General features: G+C 51.8%; 4 protein-coding genes across 4 annotated transcripts; 1 reads left to right on the top strand and 3 right to left on the bottom strand.

The window, feature by feature from the left end:
• Positions 1 to 213: 213 nt before the first annotated feature.
• CTHT_0043540 (ubiquitin-protein ligase-like protein) lies at positions 214 to 6,147 on the top strand (the record flags this gene model as incomplete). The annotated part of the gene is made up of 5 exons (XM_006694686.1): positions 214 to 569; positions 649 to 746; positions 805 to 5,685; positions 5,742 to 5,891; positions 5,951 to 6,147. The coding sequence occupies 5 exons, from the start codon at positions 214 to 216 to the stop codon at positions 6,145 to 6,147; spliced, it is 5,682 nt and encodes a 1,893-aa protein (XP_006694749.1).
• Positions 6,148 to 9,690: 3,543 nt separating this feature from the next.
• CTHT_0043550 (uncharacterized protein) lies at positions 9,691 to 10,911 on the bottom strand (the record flags this gene model as incomplete). Its single annotated transcript, XM_006694687.1, has 1 exon — positions 9,691 to 10,911. One exon carries the CDS (start codon positions 10,909 to 10,911, stop codon positions 9,691 to 9,693), a length of 1,221 nt encoding a protein of 406 aa, XP_006694750.1.
• A 1,298-nt stretch (positions 10,912 to 12,209) lies between these two features.
• Positions 12,210 to 14,025, bottom strand: CTHT_0043560 (uncharacterized protein; the record flags this gene model as incomplete). The annotated part of the gene is made up of 4 exons (XM_006694688.1): positions 12,210 to 12,350; positions 12,401 to 13,225; positions 13,278 to 13,619; positions 13,687 to 14,025. 4 exons carry the CDS (start codon positions 14,023 to 14,025, stop codon positions 12,210 to 12,212), a joined length of 1,647 nt encoding a protein of 548 aa, XP_006694751.1.
• Positions 14,026 to 16,655: 2,630 nt separating this feature from the next.
• CTHT_0043570 (uncharacterized protein) lies at positions 16,656 to 17,221 on the bottom strand (the record flags this gene model as incomplete). Its single annotated transcript, XM_006694689.1, has 2 exons — positions 16,656 to 16,776; positions 16,839 to 17,221. 2 exons carry the CDS (start codon positions 17,219 to 17,221, stop codon positions 16,656 to 16,658), a joined length of 504 nt encoding a protein of 167 aa, XP_006694752.1.
• Between the last annotated feature and the right edge of the window lie 4,327 nt (positions 17,222 to 21,548).

A 21,548-nucleotide genomic window follows, 5' to 3' on the forward strand; every position in this document is an offset into this window, starting at 1 on the left:
CTATCCATCCAATCCCTCCTTCCTGCCGGCTTCTAAATTCCCCATTTCCACATTTTGCTTCGTTCCACACTCTCCCTGCTTTGGGCACCTGCACCTTACCACTCTTCTTCCTCCTCTCTTTTCGACTCTTCCTTCACACAATCTCCCGTTCTATTATCTTTGTCCTCCTGCCGGCCGCTCCATGGCCAATGACGCCTGACCACATATTTACTCATGTCGCGCAGGGTCACCCGCTCGTCCGCTCGTCAAGCAGCGAGCCAAGCGGCTTCATCAACTCCAGCTTCGTCGTCCATCCTCGGGCTTTCTTCGGCCGCCCCAACGCCCATTGCCCAAGCCCCCGCTCCCCCTCCAAGCGCTCGGAAGCGTAAGAACATTCCCGACTCGCCCCCGACCTCGACATCCGTCGACACTCCGTCGTCGGCTCGTAGGTCTAAGCGCCAACGAGTGGCACATACGTCGCCGCCTCCCCAGCCTGCACAACCGCCACCTCCTGCTCCCGCTCCTGCGGCTGCAACTGCTACATCTCGCCGTAGGAAGGGCAAAGCTGCCGCGACCATGTCGGCTCCTGCGTACGTTTTCTTCAATCTCCATATCAATATCTGTGGTTTGGCTGTTTGGAATGGCATTGCTAAACCAGCTCTTATCCAGACCCCCTGCCGGTCCTCCGGACCCCACAGAGAACCAACCGTCTGCCTCGTCTAGCCGGCGCTCTAGCCGTAACAAGAAGACGGCTGCTTCCACAGCAGGTATGTTCGGTCTGCCCTTAACCTCCAACAACTACAATGCTGACCCAGACCTCTGCAGAAGAACCGATCGTTGCGGCCTCCTCCCGATCGAGTCGGCGGTCCAATCGCACATCGAATGACGACCAGGATGTTGTCATGGGCGGCACGGATGATCACGACAAGGAGGCGTCGGCTCCGCCCCCACCGCCCCCTCCTATCCAGGAGCGGTACCCCGACGAGGATAGCGATGATCAAGACGAGGATGATCACTATGACGACGACGACGGCTACAGCTTCGGCGGCGGCTTCGGCGGCCATGGTGGTCCCTTGCACGGGCTCTCGAGCACAATTAGAACGCTTAGTGGCATGGTTAGCGGCCTGCCCGCTAGATTCAGGGATATATTACACAACTTGCGCCAGAAGCACGATCCCGATAGCCAGCTGGTCGCCCTCCAAGAACTCTCGGAGCTCCTGCTGGTCTCTAATGAAGACAGCTTGTCGGGGAACTTTTCGATCGACGCCTTCGTGAAAGAGTTGGTAACGTTAATGCAGCCAAATGAGCTGACAGGCGAGGAGAATCCCGAGATCATGCTCTGGGCGTGTCGTTGCCTGGCGAACCTTATGGAGGCACTCCCGGCCAGCACATCCAACATTGTTTACGGTCAAGCCGTGCCCATTCTCTGCCAAAAACTGCTTGAGATTTCTTTCATCGATCTAGCCGAGCAGGCCCTCAGCACCCTCGAGAAGATCTCTGTTGACTATCCGGGCTGCATTGTCCGCGAGGGCGGCATGACCGCGTGCCTTCAGTACTTGGACTTTTTCGCCACAAGCACTCAGCGTGTAGCTGTTACCACGGCTGCCAACTGCTGTCGTAACCTTGACCCCGAAAACTTCCCGGTGGTTCGGGACGTCATGCCAATTCTGCTCAACGTCTTGGGCAGCAACGACCAGAAGGTAGTCGAGCAGGCTTCTCTCTGTGTGACGCGCATCGTTGAGAGCTTCCGGTATTATCCTCACCGCCTCGAGGAGCTTGTGAGCGTCGATCTGCTAAAGGCCATCCTGCGCCTGCTGCTCCCTGGCAGCACGAACCTCATCGGCCCCCACATCCACACGCAGTTCCTACGTGTCTTAGCATTCGTGGCCCGCGCGAGCCCTCGTCTATCAGCAGAGCTTTTCAAGCTAAACGTGGTCGAAACACTCTACCAGATTCTTACAGGTGTTTCACCGCCGAGCGGAGATGATGATATCGCGTCGAAACTCGACAGCGTCCTGATCATGCAGGCTCTCATTCATCGTCCTCGCGAACAGATTATCGAAACCCTGAATGTCATTTGCGAGCTACTGCCAAATCTTCCTGGCTCGGCCGATCCGGCTGCTGGCGACTTCGTGGAGATTTCAGAGTCGGTCCTTACGCCGTCGACCTCTGGCTCGCGGAGAAAGACGGCCAACGAGAAGCGCACCGAACTCCTCAGGACTTGCAAGGACGAGGTTCGCCGCTTCGCCATGATCCTGTTCCCTACTCTTACCGACGCCTATTCGAGCACAGTCAACTTGACTGTCCGCCAGAAGGTCTTGACGGCCCAACTCAAGATGCTTTCGAACCTCGACAAACCGATCCTTCTGGACGCCCTGAAGCCTGTCTCGTATGCCTCGTTCTTGGCATCGATCCTCTCGCAGCAGGATCATCCCTCCTTGGTTATGTATGCGCTTCAGGCTACGGAGCTTCTCGTAAGCCGTCTGGACTTGGTGTACCGATATCAACTTTACCGCGAAGGTGTTATTGCTGAGATCACCAAACTGGCTGCAGAAGCGAGGGATCAGAGCCTCTCTCCCGAATCATCCCTCGATCGCGCCGCTGATAACCAGTCGGACCGCGACTCGGAGAATGAGGATGAGGAGAATGAAGAGGGTGATGAGGAAGACGAGGATCGTTCGCGTCGCTCTTCGGACGAAGAGGATGACGAGGATGAAGACGAGGAGAGGGATCGTGACGACCAGGAGGAAGATGAGCGCCACCGAGACGATTACACTGGATCCCCGACTAGCTCTCAGGGTTCCACAATGTCTATGGGTGCGTCATCCGGCATCCGATTCGGCCTTGATAAAGCCAGAATTGCTCAGGTCGCGAAGCGGTTCCTGGAGCTTCACGAGAACGAGGAAGCGGCCAAGGGCATGCGTGAAAAGGCCGAGCAGATCTTGGCCGGTCTCTCAGCCCTCGCGTCGGATATCGAAAACTTTTACCTCTGTCGTACCTTGTTGTCTTCTAGCCAACCTCTGGACCGTGGCATCAAGCTCTTCACCAAGCTCGCTTCTTACTTTGACTCGGATATCTTGGAGAGCGTCACCAGCGCTGAGCTTCTCGCCTCCGGTATTGTGCGCGTCCTTGAGAAGGTTCTGAGTAATCCGGACGAAGAGTTGGCCATCGCCGCCCAGTCGGCCTTTCTCCAGGTTTTCATGGGATACACGGTCAAGTCGAAGCCTAAGACGGCTACGGCAGACTCACCCGCCACGCCGCTGAGCGTCTTGATTCACAAGTTGCAGGATCTGTTGAGCCGGTCCGAGCATTTTGAGGTTATCACCGTGCACCACAGTGGATCGGATCGCAGTGCGGCGTCTATGCTCGCCAAGCAGATCCGTCTCAGGCTGGCAGCGGATGACGATTCGGACATTCCTCGCAACTATCGGAACATTATGGTATCAATTCATGCCATTACGACGTTCAAGTCATTGGATGATTACCTTCGTCCTCGTATCAGCGCAACGCCACGCAACTCGAGGAGGGAGGCTCTCTCCAGGGCTTTCGACGCTCTGGCTAACACAGCCGGGATGCCGCTCAATAGCTCGGCTGCGGCACGCTTGCGACAGGCCATGGGCGGCTCATCAAGCTCTAGCTCGAGCTCAAGCTCGGCTGCTCCCCCTCCTCCGACAACGAGCGGTTCCCAGCCTTCTGCTTCATCCCCTCTGCGGTCCACGAGGAAGACCACCCGCTCGTCGAGGATGCAGCAGCCCGGCGAGGCCCCTTCGACACCGGAACCATCGACATCCCGCGAAAAGGCGGTTCTTCGCAGGTCTTCACGTCGTCAAGGCACGACCTCGTCTGAGGACCCGGCTGCTCGCCCGCCGCCCCCTGATGACGAAGATGATCTGGACAATGCCCTCGAGTGCGCTGACGAGAAGCAGCTGTCGGACGACGAGGACATGGGCGACGATGAAGCCCTTGATGTTGTAGACGAGGGTATGTCGGAGGCTCAGACACCCGATCCTCCCGCTGCCAACATGGAGATGGGTACTGGCGGCAAGGTCACTGCTCGCAGGGACGATGGCACCAAGGTCTCTACGCCATCTCACAGCCGGTCTGGTGCTACGGCCCCCAGCCGTCTGAGCGGCCTTGCAGCTGCCTTGCAGTCAACCCCTACCCCATCTTCGTCCTCACGGCCCATGTCGTATGCCGGTGCGGTTCAGTCGACCCCCAACGACTGGCACCTTGAGTTCAGCATCAATGGCAAGGTTATTCCTCTCGACATGACCATCTATCGCGCAGTTCACAATTACGCAGCTATTCAGGATGATTACACCGGTCGTGGAGTCTGGGCTGCCATCCATCCTGTCAAGTTCCGACGCGTGCCTGGTCCACCCCCGACTACCGAGTCATCGGGCTTTGGCAGTCAGAATGATGCAACCTGCGAGGTTGACGAGAATGGTGTTCCTCTCTCGCTCGCCAATTTCCCCGTCACGGCCTCAATCCTGCGCCTGCTCAAGAAATTGCACGACCTCAACGCCAACCTCGACGACGTACTGGTGGAAAATAAGGAGACGCTCCGTCTCAACGTGGAGCCGCTGTCGCAGTTTGTCAATACGAAGCTGACGGCTAAGCTCAACCGACAGCTAGAAGAGCCCCTGATTGTGGCGAGCCAGTGTCTCCCCAGCTGGAGCGAGGACCTGGCCCGGTTGTATCCGTTTCTGTTCCCGTTTGAGACGAGACATCTCTTCCTGCAGTCCACTTCGTTCGGATATGCCCGATCTATGAGTCGCTGGCAGAATGCACAGTCTCAGGAAGATTCACGCAGGGACCGTCGTGCTGATGAGAGGCCCTTCCTCGGTCGCCTGCAGCGCCAGAAGGTGCGCATCTCGCGGAACAAGATCATGGAATCGGCCGTCAAGGTCATGGAGCTGTATGGAGCTTCTCAGAGCATCTTGGAGGTTGAGTATTTCGACGAGGTGGGCACAGGCCTAGGTCCGACGCTCGAGTTTTACTCGACGGTGTCGAAGGAGTTCTGCAAGAAGAAGCTCAAGATGTGGCGGGACAACGACCCCAACGGTGACGACGAATACGTGTCCGGCTCGAACGGCCTGTTTCCGCGACCCATCAGCGACGACTTTGCCGCGTCGGAGGAAGGCCAGAAGGTCCTGCAGCTTTTCAAGACGCTGGGAAAGTTTGTTGCTCGATCCATGATCGACTCGCGCATCATTGACATTAACTTCAACCCAATCTTCTTCCGAATTGGAGATGAGTCGACTGCCGTTCGACCTTCGCTTGGAGCCATCAAGCAGGTTGACCCAGTCGTGGCGCGGTCTCTCATGCTGATCAAGAAGTTTGCGTTAGCCAAGAAAGAGATCGATGAGGACCCAACCCGCTCGCCAGCCCAAAAGGTCGTCGACATGGAGAATATTGTCATCGACAAGATCAAGATTGACGACCTTTACCTCGACTTCACACTGCCTGGTTATCCCGAGATTGAGCTCATCCCGAACGGCTCGCAAACCCGTTTGACCATCGACAATGTCGAGGAATACCTCGAGCGTGTTATCGATATGACACTGGGCAGCGGTGTTCGCCGGCAGGTTGACGCCTTCCGCCAGGGCTTTTCGCAGGTTTTCCCTTACTCGGCGCTCAGCGCCTTCACACCCGATGAGCTCTGTTCGTTGTTCGGCCGAGTCGAGGAGGATTGGTCGTTGGAGAGTAAGTCACCCATGGATTGCGGTAGGAAAGCTTGGACAGTGGGCTAACGTTCGCAGCGCTCATGGACTCGGTCAAGGCGGATCACGGCTATAACATGGACAGCAAGACGGTCAAGAACCTGCTGCAGGTCATGAGCGAGATGACGCCCCAGCAGCGCCGGGACTTCTTGCAGTTTACGACCGGCAGCCCGAAGCTGCCTATTGGAGGTCAGTCCTGTTGACACCCAAAGTCATTGCTGCACTAGCTAACATATCATCAACAACAGGCTTCAAGAAGCTCACCCCCATGTTCACGGTAGTCTGCAAGGCCAGCGAGCCGCCGTACACGTCGGACGATTACCTGCCCAGCGTCATGACGTGTGTCAATTACCTTAAGCTGCCGGATTACTCGAGCATCGATATCCTGCGTCAGCGACTGTTTACTGCCATTAAGGAGGGACAGGGCGCATTCCACCTGTCTTAATCCAGCTTCGAAGACAACAAAGAAGGTATTGGCGTTGGGAATCGGTTACGTAAACAGGTTTTAGGTTTGGTGCTGATGAAGGATGGCGGGCTTTGTGCGTGCGTGTTTTTACTGTGTAGGTTAGGTCATTGCTTCTACTCTGCTGGGAAATGGGATTCTTCCTCTCTATGGTAGCCGCAATGGAACGGAACGGGTTAATGGTCGTAAGGGGAAGGGGGTGGTTTATGCGCTCTGCGCTGAGCTTGTGTTTCGTTTCGGCACCGCTTAAGTATCATTATCATTATTATTTCTCTCAAGTTAAGATTTCTCTATTACTTCTAGAAACAAGGGGGGTACGGAAGAAAGTAAAGGCATGGGAATGGCAAACAAGAAACATGTCTTTTTTGGGGGCGTATTCGTCGCGAGATTCCTGCTTAGATCGGTGGGATGGACAGCTGGCTGGGGAAAAGAGTTTGTGTGTATGTGTCGATCCAGGTGGGAGCAAGAAGGGATGGATGGGTGTGTCTGGACAGAAAGTTCGTTTACCTACTAGCGACATGGACTTTCCTAGGGGTTGCTGTGCTGCTGATACTGGTACTGGCATGCTGCTTGATTGCTCATTCAGCTTACTACTATTACATGGATTAGTATTATTTATGTTTGTGTCATCAGTCATTAGTCAAGTAGGCGAGGGGATGAGGAGTGAGATGAGAAGAGAATAAGACTCTCTTCCGGCTTTTCAGTTCCCATGACTCTGGGACATGGGTTGGCTTAGTGTGCTGGAGTTTTTACCAGCGGTCTACAATGCTCTCATTGATTACCTGCATGAGATAAGAGTTCGAGGTGATGAATTGCTACTACACGGCATTAGCTGGGACTTTATTGAATGGGGTTTTGTCTTAATAGTTGGTGGTTAGTGTATTGGGTATTGTTTAGTCCATCACGGAGCACTATGGCAGGAGAATGGGTGGGGAGTGAGGTTTTTTTTTTTTTTGGTTATAAGCCACACCAAAGGATCCTGGTACCTTGACGCAGCCAGCAGGCGGCACTGGTGTCTACACCGCCACATTGAGCCTAAGACTCAGCCGATAGATTCAACCAAGCATCCTTTAGCATCTCTATTTCTGGTCCTCTCTTCATTCTTTCTTCCTCCTTTCCCTGGTGCCCCCTCAAACCTTTACATGCTAGTTCATTAGCAGTGACCGACTCAAGATACAATAACAATGAATCAAGAAAACAGTCAGATTGACTTACCTCATTCTCCTAAGAAGACGTTCCCTGGTGCTTATAAAGAGTGTTCAGAGGACATCAAGGAACCATCTAACACCGACATAACCTGCAGCCTGCAAGATCTGCTTGAATGGCCTCGAATGCATCCTGATAAATCTGTGGTCTGTGCAAAATGGAATATATTGACAAAGTTCACTGCCCTATCACTTATTCTTAAGATATTTTTTGGCTCAAGCCCAACCAGGCAATGCTGTATTGTTGTGGCTGCGCAACTGCTTGAAAGATAGTTGAGCTGAAGTCTTGGGAAGTTTTAGCCCGATCCCATTCTAGTCCTGAACGTATCTTGTAGAAGGGCAAATCAACTCGTCTCTCCGGACCACAAGGAAGTTCTCAACTTCTAAGAATGCAGTACTATTTCGGTATGAATGTGACGTTGGTCGTATCTGGAATAAAAGGTTGGTAAGCCGTCATGTCCGATGTCAACGTCACCTAATGCCTATGGATGAGATGGTTTTTTAAGACAAGTAACAGCACTCAAGTGTTTGATGATATTCCTAATCGATAGAATCTTGAGAACGGGCATTTTTTCCTCAGCATAACTTCTACTGGTTGCTCAAAGTGCGATCGATTGGGTGCAGGAAGGGATAGCAACTGCAGCCCTAGGCATAATCGCGCACGTCCATAGCTTTAAGATTGGCTTCGCTTTTGCCGACACGGATCCTGATCTAAATCCCAAGAGGGGTTCAGATTATATTCGGCTTCTAGAACCACCGAGTGGAGAGAGAGGTCGTTATACTACCCTCTCCTACTCTTGGGTTGGCACGACGTACATGAAAACTACGCGAGAAACCCGGAGCGACCACAAACAAAAGAATCAAGTTGTTGAACTCCCCAAAACTTTCCAAGATGCTATCACACTTGCTCGCGGGCTTGAGTACACTCTCTATGGATTGATGCCCTATGCTTCATCCAAGACGATAAAAAGACTGGGAGAAAGAGTCCATTTGCATGGCAAATGTATGCCGAGATGTACACATCATATTCCCAGCAACATCCAACCATCCACCGCTCGATGGCTCTTTCTTCAAGCAGGAGCCGTTATGGGAATGCGCAACAAGCCGACACTGCTTCTGTGAATCTTTTGATCAAGGCAGCGTTGACCTGAGCTCCGATCACCCCATCTTCAGTGATCCGCTCGCTACAAGATGGGACTTTGCGGATGTCATCCTTTAGTCAAAAAGGCTCAATTTCTTGACAGAAAGCAATTATTTCATTTCATGACTCAGTTATGGCGTCAACTGCTAAGCATTATTCCGCTTCAAGCTCACTTTCGCCGATAAAGATAGATTGATAGCATCATCGGGAGTCGTTGATGTGATTCAGAAAACTACGAACTGGCTATGCTTGGCTGATTTCTGGAGTGAGTCACTGCTGTTGAATACAAGTTATTCTTGACGTCTCCCAACAAAGTCATGAACATCGATTAACGAATTAGTCGGTTGGTCAGGTTTCATCATCCTCATATTAGAAGATCATGCGCTTTTGGTTACTGAGGTCACTGAATATGCTAACATCATTACCGCTGGGTGCATTCCGACCACTTCCTCTGTCCTGGGCCCCGTTCAGGAAGCTTTAATTGAGTTTTAATGCTTCTTCATCCGTTTTTTTTGGAATTGAGAGCACACTCAAGGGTAAATTTTATAGATGCGTTGAATATCTTGACGTGAAACTTCCGTGCTCTCTGCTTTTCTTCACAACGAAAATGGTCCACTCTTTTTTTGTCCCGTTAGTGACTCCAACGCATGAATATGATGCAAAGTTATTGGCTGGAGTTTTGCCGAAAATATAATTAATTATCTAGTTGATACCATATAACTGATCCTATCTCCTAGGGAGGTGCCTTCTAAATACATGGTATGTGTCGGCCTTCTTGAGACATGGGAATTCTTGACTGGTGAATCTTGCAAACCAGTTGCTGAGTTATTATGGTTGGCCGCACTAAGCAGCAGGGGAAAGCAGCGGATCCGCTTAGTTCAGGAAACTTTCATCTAAACCAAAGTTGCATGGCCTACCCATAAAGGTATTAAATAATATTGAAAGCGTCAGGGTAAGATAGCCTGGGAAGATGTATGAGGATTACAGAGAAATCGCTTAAAACTACGCTTTAAGTGACCGACCTGCTTCTCTTCGCTAACTATTCTGCTAAGTCACATCTCAGTTTGAGATGAAGGGGAGGATTGCAAATAGAAAGAAGTAAAATTCTGATCCAAGGACACTTAGCATCCTTAAGATGATTCTGCACACTTTATCCGATCCCACACTTTATCCAACCCCTTAGATAATGGTAATTTCCATTTCCTCAACACCTTCAAAGCACCTACGGTTCACTCTTTGAGCAATACCAACACGCTGAAATACTCCTGACCGTCCGTGAATGGCAACAGGCACTAGGACCAGAGCATATCCGCCTAGATCGTGCATGTGCGATTCTTCATATCCCAGAAGCAAACACGTTACGGCTTTGGGCAACTGCGCTACCAAGCCAGTGCTCATATCCCAAAGCACCCTCACAAATTTGCGGCTACAATCGTAGTTGTACAACGGTAGCCCAAAGCCAATCATGCGGTCGTTATCGGTTATACACTCCACTTCTGTGGTTACCACACGTCCCCTGAGCGTGATCTCATCATCACTCATGGCCACCAATTTGCACTGATCCTTCGCCCGAGACTCCCACCTAGTGAAGATGAACAATACATAAGATTCGACGGAGGCCCACGACCACGTAGGGGCTTGGCAGCTTGTAGAGATACTCCGATCAAAAAGCTGGCGCTTGTCGCTGGGTATAGTATGCCAAGCAAGCGACCTTGGCAGCGTCCCCTCAAAGATACCCCAATGGTAAGCGCCTAGGAGGAGCGCTCTGACTGGGTCTGAGCGGAGAGCAGTTGCAATACCGAAAATGGCGGGAAGTTTGTCGGAAAGAAAAGTTAAATGGCGGGTGGCATATTGTTCGACTACCTTGCACCAGAAGTCCGAAAGGTACTCTTTGATGTTTTCTGGATCTGATATGTATTCTTCAATGTCGTCTGCATCCAAGAACCTGGGGAGTAGAGTCATAATTTCAACAAACGACCCTTCGTCGATATTAAACAAACTATCGAAGCTCAGTGCTTTAGCTAAAGCGTCCATGCCAGGAGTTGGGTCGAGCGATGGCCAAAGTTCAGTCGCAGTAGCACAGCGACAGGACCATACAATTTCGTCCCGGGAGTAGCAGAGCACGCGTGGCGACAGGATTCGTTCTTGAAATGTCCAGGCACGTTTGTCCACAGGCCAAAGTCTTTGGTAACGGGACCACATCCTTCTAGCGTAGATACGACCAGGGAGAAGTTCGTCAGAGTAGAAAATCTTGACCTCATCTCCCTTCTGGTCGGGAAGCGGCGGCCAAACTTGGATATGTTCAATTGAGGCGTCGCGCCGGTTAAGGATGCCGTAGTGGCAATCGACGGATTCCGCGGCAGAAATCGTGAAGTACGCATTGCTGTAAATGTCAGCCATCTTTTTTGCCTCGACCTCCCAGTCATTTCGGTCGTCTTGGATGATTGTCAGTGAGTCGATCCAGATATACCGAAGTCCGACTCGATGAGCAATAATCATCGCATCCTGTAGTGTCTTTGGAATCTTTTCCCATGGGATGGAAGACTTGAAAGCATTCAAGCTCTGTTTTGTTAATTTCAAGGGGAGTCCATTGCCCCACATATAGGACAAAGCAACATATCTTCCCAAAGCGCCTTGAGTTTCTAAGAGAAACGGGGAAAGGCCGTTTGGTGTAGGATTTACATCGACAACGCGGGTTGGCAGGGGCACCATCCCGTCGCGTAACTCCCGTCCTCGTGGTTTGCACCGTGGGTGAATGGCCTCACATTCTGCAATCCACTGTCTAATCTGCTCATAACATTCTGGAGAGTCGGGGGTCATAGGCATAATATAAGTCGAGTCCAGGAGTCTGGACCATGGTTTCGGAAGGGCATCATTTGGTGAAAGCGAGAGGAGGGTGATCCGTATGCTTCTGGTATCCATGTGAACCGCAGGGAGCTCGATTCTCCATGGCCCCTCTAGGTCAAGGGTTGTTCCGGTACAGCTGAATGTGACTGGGGGGTTTCGTCGTTCGTAGTGCTCGTGCCAACCCAGCTTCTGACCGAAACCGAAAAGAGAGCGCCATATCACAAGGCAGGCGTCACATCCGTTCTGTCCTGATTTGCGGTATTCAAGATATGTTCCACGCTCAAAAGTGCCTTCAGAGGACAGTTTCTCTTCGAAATCCTCAAAATGATTACAAACCGGACAGGACATGCTGGCAAAACACTGATAGACCTTTCTGGCAGCGTAATTCAGGCTTGTCAATTTGAGAACGTTGATATTGCTCGATTCTGGCCACCCCGAAAGGAAAGGCATCAGCGTTTGTTGATGACCCCTCTAAGCTGAGCCTCACCTACCCCTGAGCTGAGCTGCGGGTTGTTCCCCAGGGGTATGTAGATAAGATAAGAGATAAGATAATCCTGCACCCCTCCCTTAGGTCTGGAAATTACCCAGCCTTCGTTGTCTTGTCACTTGATGGCCGGAGGAAACGCCCCGGTGAGAGACGTCTGGTTACTGTGAAAAACTATCTATCAAGCTGGGCAGGCAGTTTTATCTCGATGTTCTCTTACAGTACCATTTACCTACCTCCGGCCCCTAGTGCTCAAGCCCATGCTCAAGATGTCGAGTGCGTATGGCGGCATCCAGGTTTGATCAGATAACCAGCATGAAATTCCATACACGATAAACAAATCTGAACTACATCCCTCGTCTAAAGTTCAATGCTTCTTCTCACTTGTGAGAAACCCCTCATCCGGCAACACCAACGGCCTAAGCTCGAACTGTGTAATAAAGTTGTGCTGCTTAACGAACCAGGCATTGACAATCTCCCATTCCCTGTTGGGATCATCGAAGGTGATCTGCTGGATGTCAGCTTTTTGTCCTAGATGATTTTCGGGGCTAAGCTTACCTCAAACCTTCTCAACATAGTCGGAACCAGCTTGTAGATCTCCAGCAAGCTAATATTCTTCCCAATGCACGTCCTGCTGCCCATGCCAAATTGCAGCATCATGCCGTTCATAACCTTAACACGACCCTCATCCTCAGGCCCCTTAGGCTCCCACCTCTCAGGCCAGTACTCATCTACCCTTTCACCAAAAATCTTCTCATCTCGATGCAGCACCCACGCCGAGCAACCAACAATCGTGCCGCCCTTGATCCAGTGACCGGCAATCTCAATCCCATCCTTGGGCACAATCCTCTCCATGGGAAGCCCAGGAGCAGGGTGCAGCCTAAATGCCTCTTTGATGCACATATCCAGATACGGCAGCTGCTGCGCTTCGTGCCAGGTGACCAGGCCCGTCTCGTAGTCAGAGAAGAGGCCCGCACGAGCAGCGTCGTCAATTTCCTTGCGCAAACGGGCCATCGCGGCTGGGTTGCGCAGCAGGAAGTAGAAGACGGCGGAGAGAGAAATGGCGGTGGTCTCGGAGCCGGCGAAGGCCATGGAAACGGCCATAGTCTGGACAAGGTTGTGCGTCATGAATTCGGGGCGAGCCTCGTGGGCAGCAATAAATTTGGAAAGGAGGTCGGGCGTGCGGGTCTCAGAGGTCGGGAGGATGGATTTACCTTGTTTCTTGGCTTCTTTCTCGCGCTCGAGTTCAGGCAACCGTTCAGACATGCGGGCTCGGGCAAACTTGGCGACCGGGAAGGTCGCGTCGATGAGACCCCAATCGGAGAGCTTGAGGTAGATGGGGTTCTTCAGGAAGAGCTTGTCGAGAAGGGGGATTTGGCCGATCTGACAGGATAGTCAGCGCTTGAGGTCAAACAGTAAAGGGCAAGCGCCATACCGGTGCCACGTAGAGGAAAAGTTTGGTCAGATAGGCGACAATACCATCGACATCTTCGTTCTTCTCGATGAACCCGTGCCGCTTGCTGTACGTAATCTCACCAATTACATCGAAGGCATAGAACTGCAGCCAGCGAGTGAAGTCGCAGGCCTGAGGGTTGTCGATGTACAGCTTCTTGGTCTGCTCGAGGAACAGGCGCGTAGTGTTGTCGACAAAGGGCTCGTATTGCACGAGGGCCGACATGGCAAAGGCGCCGTTGACGCAGCGCCGAAACTGCATGTGGAAGTCATTGTCCGTTGTGCTGAACAGCGACGGCATCGGCTTCCCCTTCACCACGGCCTGCTGGACGACATAGAAGTCGGACTGCTGTTGTTAGCCCCTGACTTTGTTTTTCTCTGTTAAGACATACCTTGATAAACCCCTTGTTCAGCCCATAGATCGTCTTCAGAGCGTCAGGGTCAGCAAACGAGAGGCTATTCGGCCCCAAGCGAACAACAGGGCCGTATTTCTTGTGCAGCGCGATGTGTGTAAGCTCCGGTCGACGACCATAGACGTTGAAGAAGCGCCACCAGTCCGTGAAGTGGGCGAGGAATGGCCCTGGGTACTTGTTGAGGCCATTGTAGAAGTAGTTGCGCACATGCCAGGCGACGAGGCAGAAAGCTAGGATGCCAGGCCAGTACTGCCGAAGGAACTCGGCTGCCGCTGGCCCGTACTGGCGAGAGAGCTGGATCACTTGGTCCGTGATCATGACGACCTTGTGCTAGGTTTAGGTCTCAAAGTCGTGAAGTGTCTTCCTGTCCTGATACACAACTGTTATCTTCCGATAGGGTGTTTGTACCAGGCAGTGTGTGGGGTAAGAAACAGGTAGGGAAGGCAAGTCCTTGTTGATGAGGCCGGACCCGTTAGGTGAGCAAGGTGAAGAGATGGAAGACAAGATATCAAGAGACGAGAGGAGGACACAAAGGTCGGGAAGATGTTAGAATGTGGATAGCATTACCATTACTAGGGCACCGGATAGACCGAACAGAGATAAGGTCAGGCACACAGGACTGGAGAGCGCCCCTAAACAGGTAGATATGCCCTGGACTAAGTAACGGCCATTATGGATCATAGGACAGGTAGCATGTTAGATGCCGAGCTGATCAGCTTGGGGCTCGGGTCGGGGTATGGTAAGGGGGTTGCGGGCTTCACTCCCCGGAGCAACAGCAGACGGGCCCGCCAAGGAGGCTAGAACACAGGATGTGAATCCCGATGGCTCGGGTGCCAAAATAATATTTGCTTGTGGCGCCTCCCGACAGACATAATACGACAGGATGATCGAGTGATGGACTGAGCTTGCCTGGCTGGCGGTGCGCTGGCATGCTGTTGCTGCAAGTCAACATACCGGCATCCCACGGAGGGAGGACACTGCATACTCACGGCTATGAGTCTGTGACCATCACGCAGATGGTAAGTTGGCCTCTTCCCGGAACCATTAGGTTGGTGTGGTTGAGTAATGCTGACTTCCCGCGACTCGGGACCAGCTGGCCGGCCGGGTCAGTGACAGCCAAAAAAAAAAATTAACTTCCCATTCAGTCTCGTCTCCGATGAGCTGTGTGCGGTTTCTCATACAAGAATATTTGATAACATCTGTCCAGCAAGCAACCATCGACGATGCTCATCATCAACCATGTTGGCGTCTTCTCAACTTTCAATCTTGCTGACCTCACTAGTCAGCAGCGAGTTGGGGTTGATGATCAAGGATCTTGTTTGCCGGGCCCACGGACCCAAGCTGTAATCATCAGCAGTGGGGCTTCCGTAACGCAGCAACGTGGGGAACGGGAGCCGATACATCCCCCCAGACCAAGGCACACACCCCTCTCTCAAGCTCCATAACCTTGTCCAACCAAGCATTCAGCGAGCATTCAAGCATGACCGGCATACCGCGGTGAGGGGCACGGAGGGGAAACGGCGCCCCAATCTCCATCGGCAGATGTCACGTCCAATCGTGCGGCTACCGCGTCCACCGGCACACCCGCGTCAGGAGCTAGCCGCCTGCCTACTAACTGCTCGCGTGGCCTTGCCGGCGCCTTGGCATTTCCGGCAGCTACTTAGCTATGCTGGAGGAGGCTTCGATGACGACGTCCTGTTTGGCTCAAGCCCTTGCTGAGTAAAGTGACCGCCTATCCCTCTAATGTTTCTTGCGCCGTAGGGCCGTTGCACAGCATCTGCGACAAAGTATGTAAGTATAAGGTAAGTCATCCTCCTCCATGCCTTCGGGAAAAATCCAACGCCAACGGGTGAGACCGCATGTGTTGCGAAGCCCTGCCGGCCGCAATCTTAGATCCTTGTGCGCCTCGAGATCCTCTCATCCCAATCCCAAAGAGTTGCCGACCTGCAGTCAGCGGAAATCAGCTCACCAGAAGCGCTGCCGTCCCGAAAAGCTGCGGCGCTGGAAACGGACCGTTGGATAAACGGGGCCGGTCCAGCGCCATGCCGTCGGGATATGGGGCCTAGGCAATCTAGCGAGGTGTGCAGCTGCCAATGCATCATCGGAATAGTTGAGATGAAAAGCACAAAAGTGCGCGAATAAGAGACGGGCCGTCGCAGACTTGCAGATTGGCTCGCGGTGCTAATCGGAGTGACGGGAAGTTGAACGAGGTGTTGTCGAAGTTGCTGTTCTCGTCAACACACACTCCCGGCCACCAATTTGCTTGCAAGACCATCCAGAAGGAAGAGAGGGGGGTCGCAATGCATCGTCACCCTGGAACCAACAGATTGGCACGCTGACACCTGGTAACGAGTGACAAATGGCTGGCACACATGCCGACGTTGCTGTCCCCTCCTCTGTTCCCTCCCTCGCATTGGCGCGTGGCACCGGAGCTCCACACGGCTGTCGAAGACCTGGATAGAAGATCGTCCGTTCGGCAGATGGTTTGCGAACGGCAGGCTGACCTTGCTTAGTCAGCTTGTAAACTTATTTTCAGCAGGTGTTCCATGTTGCCGTAACTTACACATTTTCAGGGCCCAAAAGATTCCCAAACTAAGGGGCCAGAAGGCGGAAATGTGATCGCCAACTGGTTCCAGGCTCGATCATGAGATCCCGGAATTAGATGGTCATATTGTGTCTATAACTAAAAAAGCATTGTCCATCCAACTCCCCCGTTTCTTCACGCCTGTAAGGTTTCCAGCATACGGCTCCTCAAGCCCTTCAAGACAGCAACCGGCTCCCAGCATACATCTCCCCTAAAGAACTCCCACGCAAGCTGATATGTCTTCGCGGCGAACAAACTTTCCCCCAGCCAACTGATCATCCCTCCCTTGAGGAAATTAGTCAAGGACTCCCGTTGAAGTTCAATGGCGTACCTGAACAAATCAATATCCCACTTGTACCGGCGATTAATCCTCATCCTTATTCTCCTTGGCAACGGCGCCTTCAGGAGTAACGTTCTTGTCTACCTCACTAGACGGCTTCTTCCCTGTCTTCCTCACATTACCCAACTTTGATTGCCGCCCAGATCTGATCAGCAGTCATGTCCATATCCTGCGTGATGCCCTTGCTCTGGTTACAGCCGTTTGTACCCATACTTGGCCCCTTCCTCGCACCAGATCTTCTCGATGCAGAGTTGTTCGCGCCAAGCGGTCTTGCACCCTGGTATAAGCACGGAGTGGCAGATGAAAGGGAATAGATGGTACAAGCGGGTTGAAAAGGCGGGAAGAGGCCGGTTGGGGGATGGGTAATAGGAAGCTAGCTTGCGGAGATGTTGCGGCGCAGGGCGTAGAATAGACGGGCTTCTGCTGGAAGGTGGAGTATGGGAGCGCGGTAGGCTGCTCGTGCTGCTGCTGCTGCTGCTGCTGGGCTTGCTGGGCGGAGATGACCAGTTCAGGGTGCGGGAGTAACCCATGACCTCCGAGGGACAAGCCTCTCTTCTGGTTGCGGTTGTGTCCGCGGCTGAGGCCGTCATAACTCTTCCGCGAAAGTTGATCTGACTTCCTCGGTATATTCCATTCACTAGTCGTCCGTCAGATCTGGGCAAATCACCGGTTGAACTTTCCTCTTCTTGGCTTCATCCATATCATTCAAATCGAGCGTTGCATATATCAGGTAATTGCGAACATAATGGTTCGGGACAACAGCCAATATATAGTCTTGACCCAAACGCCCCCCTTAACTACTTTGCCCCAGACCAACAAGCAATTCGCCTTGCCCTTGCCTTCGGCACAGCCATCGTTCAAAGTTATACGATACTTAATGTTCATAATCCTCCATTCGGGGTAGGTCAAGGGGGGAGCAGAGGCTTCGATAAGCTGCTCGTTGGAGAAGACCTCGTCCGGGAACTTAGCCCGCCAAAATTGCCATATCCATCAACGATGGCTCAAAACATTAACAACCTACTGCCCTCGAGGCAGACCACTTTGTCTTCGGATTCGGTGGTTCCGTTTCCGCAAGCCACTTGGGCTCTTCAACATAACCCCTTCCTCTTCATAGACTTTCCGAAAAGTGCCAGCACGCGTTTCGTAGGGCAGCTTCTTCGAGTTGTAATCGTCCTCCTCAATAATTAGTCTCACCTCATATCCTTCCAGGCGTGCAAGTTTTCATCGTGGTGGTATTGTGGCAGGCCAAAAATTATCGAGCCGCCGCATTGATTGTGACAGCGAAGTCGACTGTGATGAGAAAGGCTTTGAAGAGTTGCATCTTGCTGGCATCTTTTAGGTCATGCTGGACCAGCCTCTCGAGGAGTTGGCGTTCCTGCGATCAAAGGTTAGAACTGTGAAGAGTCGAAATTGCGGTAGGCATGCGTGGTGCTGCAAAGAAAGAAGCCTCGAGAGCAAAGAGGACACGTTGAGGCACACATCCTCTTCCATACTCTCATGTTGACACTCGTATCTTTCACTTAAGTTAGTTAGGGCATTTTATTAGCCTATTGTATACAATACAATCATGATGAATTCTGTAACAGAGATGGCAAATAACAGGTAAAACGCGACACGCATCATGGAATGCAAGGGATGGGATCATGATGTAGACGGCCCGCGGTTAGTGATCTCAGTCAGCACCTGTTAAGACGCGGCGAACACATATCCGGTTGCACGCGCTGTCACGTGATTTAATGGGCTTCTTGTCAACTTTCGCTCACATGATGAGCTCACATCTGCGAAGGCAACCTTACGTAGCAACTTCGAAAATCGAAGCCAGCGCGAGTCTACGAATTTCACTGTCATCTTGCCGATTATATTTACTTATTTAATAGTATGAAGCCCTCGAATCTATATCAGGGTAACGATAGCCTGCTTTCCACGAAGAGCCAAAGCCGCTAATGATTTCCTCGGAAATCGCAACCTTCCGCGCTTATCGACAGAGTTCTGGGTCTTAACCATACCGATCCGAACCAGCCAGTGAGATCCCTCTGCACGTCCAGTCACCAATAGCGTAAACATGTTGGCTATGCCTTCTTTCTGAGGGTTGTCAAGATCGAAAGTGTGGGTAACCACCAGCGGCAACAAATAGACGGGCGCAGCAACACCGTCCCAAAGATCATACCCTTCTTCAACCACTGCCATCTTGCAGTCAGAAAAATTCCGTAGCTTGCCCAACATCACATCACGTTTGCGATGCTGCGGCTCAAGGAAGAGACTAATATGTTGAACATTCAACTCCAGATATCGACTTCGTATCGGGGGCCTGCTATAGTCCAAGGTTTCTGGGAAGACTTGGGTTTGGGAGCCAAGGACTGTCGCAAGCAAAATGTCTCTCTGCATATCTGAACTGGGGGAGAACCTTTCCTGGGGCCACCAGACAGGTCCGTCAATTGAAACCCAAGACCAGGATGGTGGAATGAAAGGCAAATCGTCGTGTGCAATGGAGTTCCAATCCCAAAACGGAGGGATCTCCTTCCACCAAGTAGACCAAGGAAGACGCTGGCATGTCTGAAGAGAAGACTCCCGAACCCCCGGGATCCAACACAAATCTGTCAGCAGAGTGTCTGCCCAAAGACCAACGCAATATGTCCACTTCGTCACTTGTTCTATCTTGTCAGCTAACCCTGCAATAGCCGCAAGCTTGTCAGACTTATAAGTTAACTCCAGTGCTGAAAATCTCGAAGCGATTTGACACCATAGTTCCGAAAACTCTTTGGTAGAGGTGATGAATGCTTCTGCTGGCAAGTCATAGCGGCCGAAGAGGATTTCAGTACCACCTCGATCGGAAGTCACTGAGACTACTCTATCATTCTCATCCATTTTTAGGAATCTTTTGCGAAAGAAGACGTCGGATGTTTGATTTCGTAAGGATTCCAGATGGCTGATTCCGCGGCTGGGATCAAAGGATCCGCATTGGCAGGTGAGTGTGTCCATGCAGTCCCAGAGAACCTCCTGTTGGGAGAAGTGAAGCGTGCGCGCAGAGAGCATACGCTCTTGGAATGTCCAGCCTCGGGTAAGCAATGGAAAGCCGCGAGATATCTGTTCGTCTTTTGTCGCATCAAAAGGGTGTTGTGTTTTAAATACCATGACAGGACCAACGCGGCGGACTTGCGGCTCGGAAAAGAGGCCGCTATGGGGAGAGGTATTGAAGACGGCCGAAATTGTGAGAAATGATTGCCGATAAATCTCGCCCATACTCCTCGAGTGCCCCTTCCAATCATCTGTGTCGTCTTGGATGATGCAAAGCGCATCAATCCAAAGGTAGCGGACCCCAAGAAAGCGACATATCCTGATCGCATCCTGAAACGTCCGTGGGAGGTCATCGAACCTAATCCCCTGCTTATGCCGCTCCAGGGTATCTCGTACGGTCTTAATGAAGCTGGTGCCTCCCCATGGATAGGAGAGGGCAATATAGCGCTCGTGCTGATCCCCAGGTTCAATCAGACAAACCAGGTGCGTCTCTTGATCTGATCCTAGATCAAGAACTCTTGGTGGCATCGTCGGCGGCCCGATGAGGTCGTGATACACCGAAGTGCACTGCGCGTGGTTCGACAAGCAATTTGTCAACCAATTCTTAATATGATTCAGAGTCTCGGCAGATCCAGTTGATGAATAAGAACGTGGCCTACTGTCCCAGGGATTGGGCATCCCTTGAAAGAGACATGCATCATTAGGCCCATCCAAAAAGTCAGTGGTAGCAGGCAAACTGACCTTGAATTCCAGAAATTATCACATGCTCCCTATTATCCACTCGAGGTGCATACTCCAATGCCACGGTGGACATACTTTGGTAAGGTTGTCGTGCGCTAACTCTCACAGCTTGGCCAGCTTGTCTGCTGGCACGCGTTGCAGGTTCCATGATGTGCCAAGCGATTGCACAACCCCAACAGCACTGACCCTGTGTATGTTGACACTTTGTGTCAAACTCAAGCAATGAAGGGTCCGACAACGACTCTCGAGCGTTCTTCCATTTCTCCCATCTTTCGCACAAAGCAGGTTTATCCCCATTTACCAGCGGCCAGTTGGAAAGGTCAAAGTCAGGATCATTCGACGCATTTCTGGCTTCTTCAGGCGGGTCCAGAGGGGGTGAAGCACCTTGTGCAACCAACTGTTGTTTTCCGAGCAGCCTGAAAATGTGTCGTCTAAGGTGCTCTCCGAAAGTCATGTTTATTGACGTGAAAGAGAGCGAAGGCGGAGAGCTATCACGTGTCTAAGGGTTGGAACTGTGTGGGTTTAGTCTCGTTATGTGGCAAGTTTATATACACATATATTGTCAAACTAAAATCCTTGTCAGGGGTAAGGCAGACTCTCCTAGTCAAAGCATCCCAGCTAGCTCAAGAGGCTATCTCTCACGTCCTTGAATGGAAGTTGATGATTGGCTGTTATATCCCAGTACGCCTTGCATGAGCCTATGATCGATTCGTACGACCTCAGGATGTAATTTTCCTTATCTTACTTGCTTCTTCAGCAAGGCACACAATGTCATCAGAAGCTGATGAGAGATCAAGAGCTAAGGTCAAGGAAAAACTGGCAAATTTTACCGTTTCTTCATCAAGAGACTCCGTTACACCAGTACGAATTGAATTGGAGTAGCCCCGGATTGCTTAGTAATCATCCTAGGCACTCTGTCGCACACACCAACATTGTGCGCCGATGTCAAGCATCGAGTCCTTATTGGCTCCATGAAATTCCTATGACCCGCTCGAGAATCGATAGACTGGAATCTCCCCGATGTGCTCGCTTGGCTGATTTTACCTTGCCTTAGCCGTAACCGCTCAGGGGACAGATCTTTTCCGAAAGATTTTGTGTTTAACAAACACAAGCGCTTCGCGTGAAATTCAATTCGTAACATGTAAGGGCGTATTAGTTGTA

The sequence above is a fragment of the Thermochaetoides thermophila genome (assembly GCF_000221225.1).
Source record: "Thermochaetoides thermophila DSM 1495 unplaced genomic scaffold scf7180000011818, whole genome shotgun sequence".
Lineage (NCBI taxonomy): Eukaryota > Fungi > Ascomycota > Sordariomycetes > Sordariales > Chaetomiaceae > Thermochaetoides > Thermochaetoides thermophila.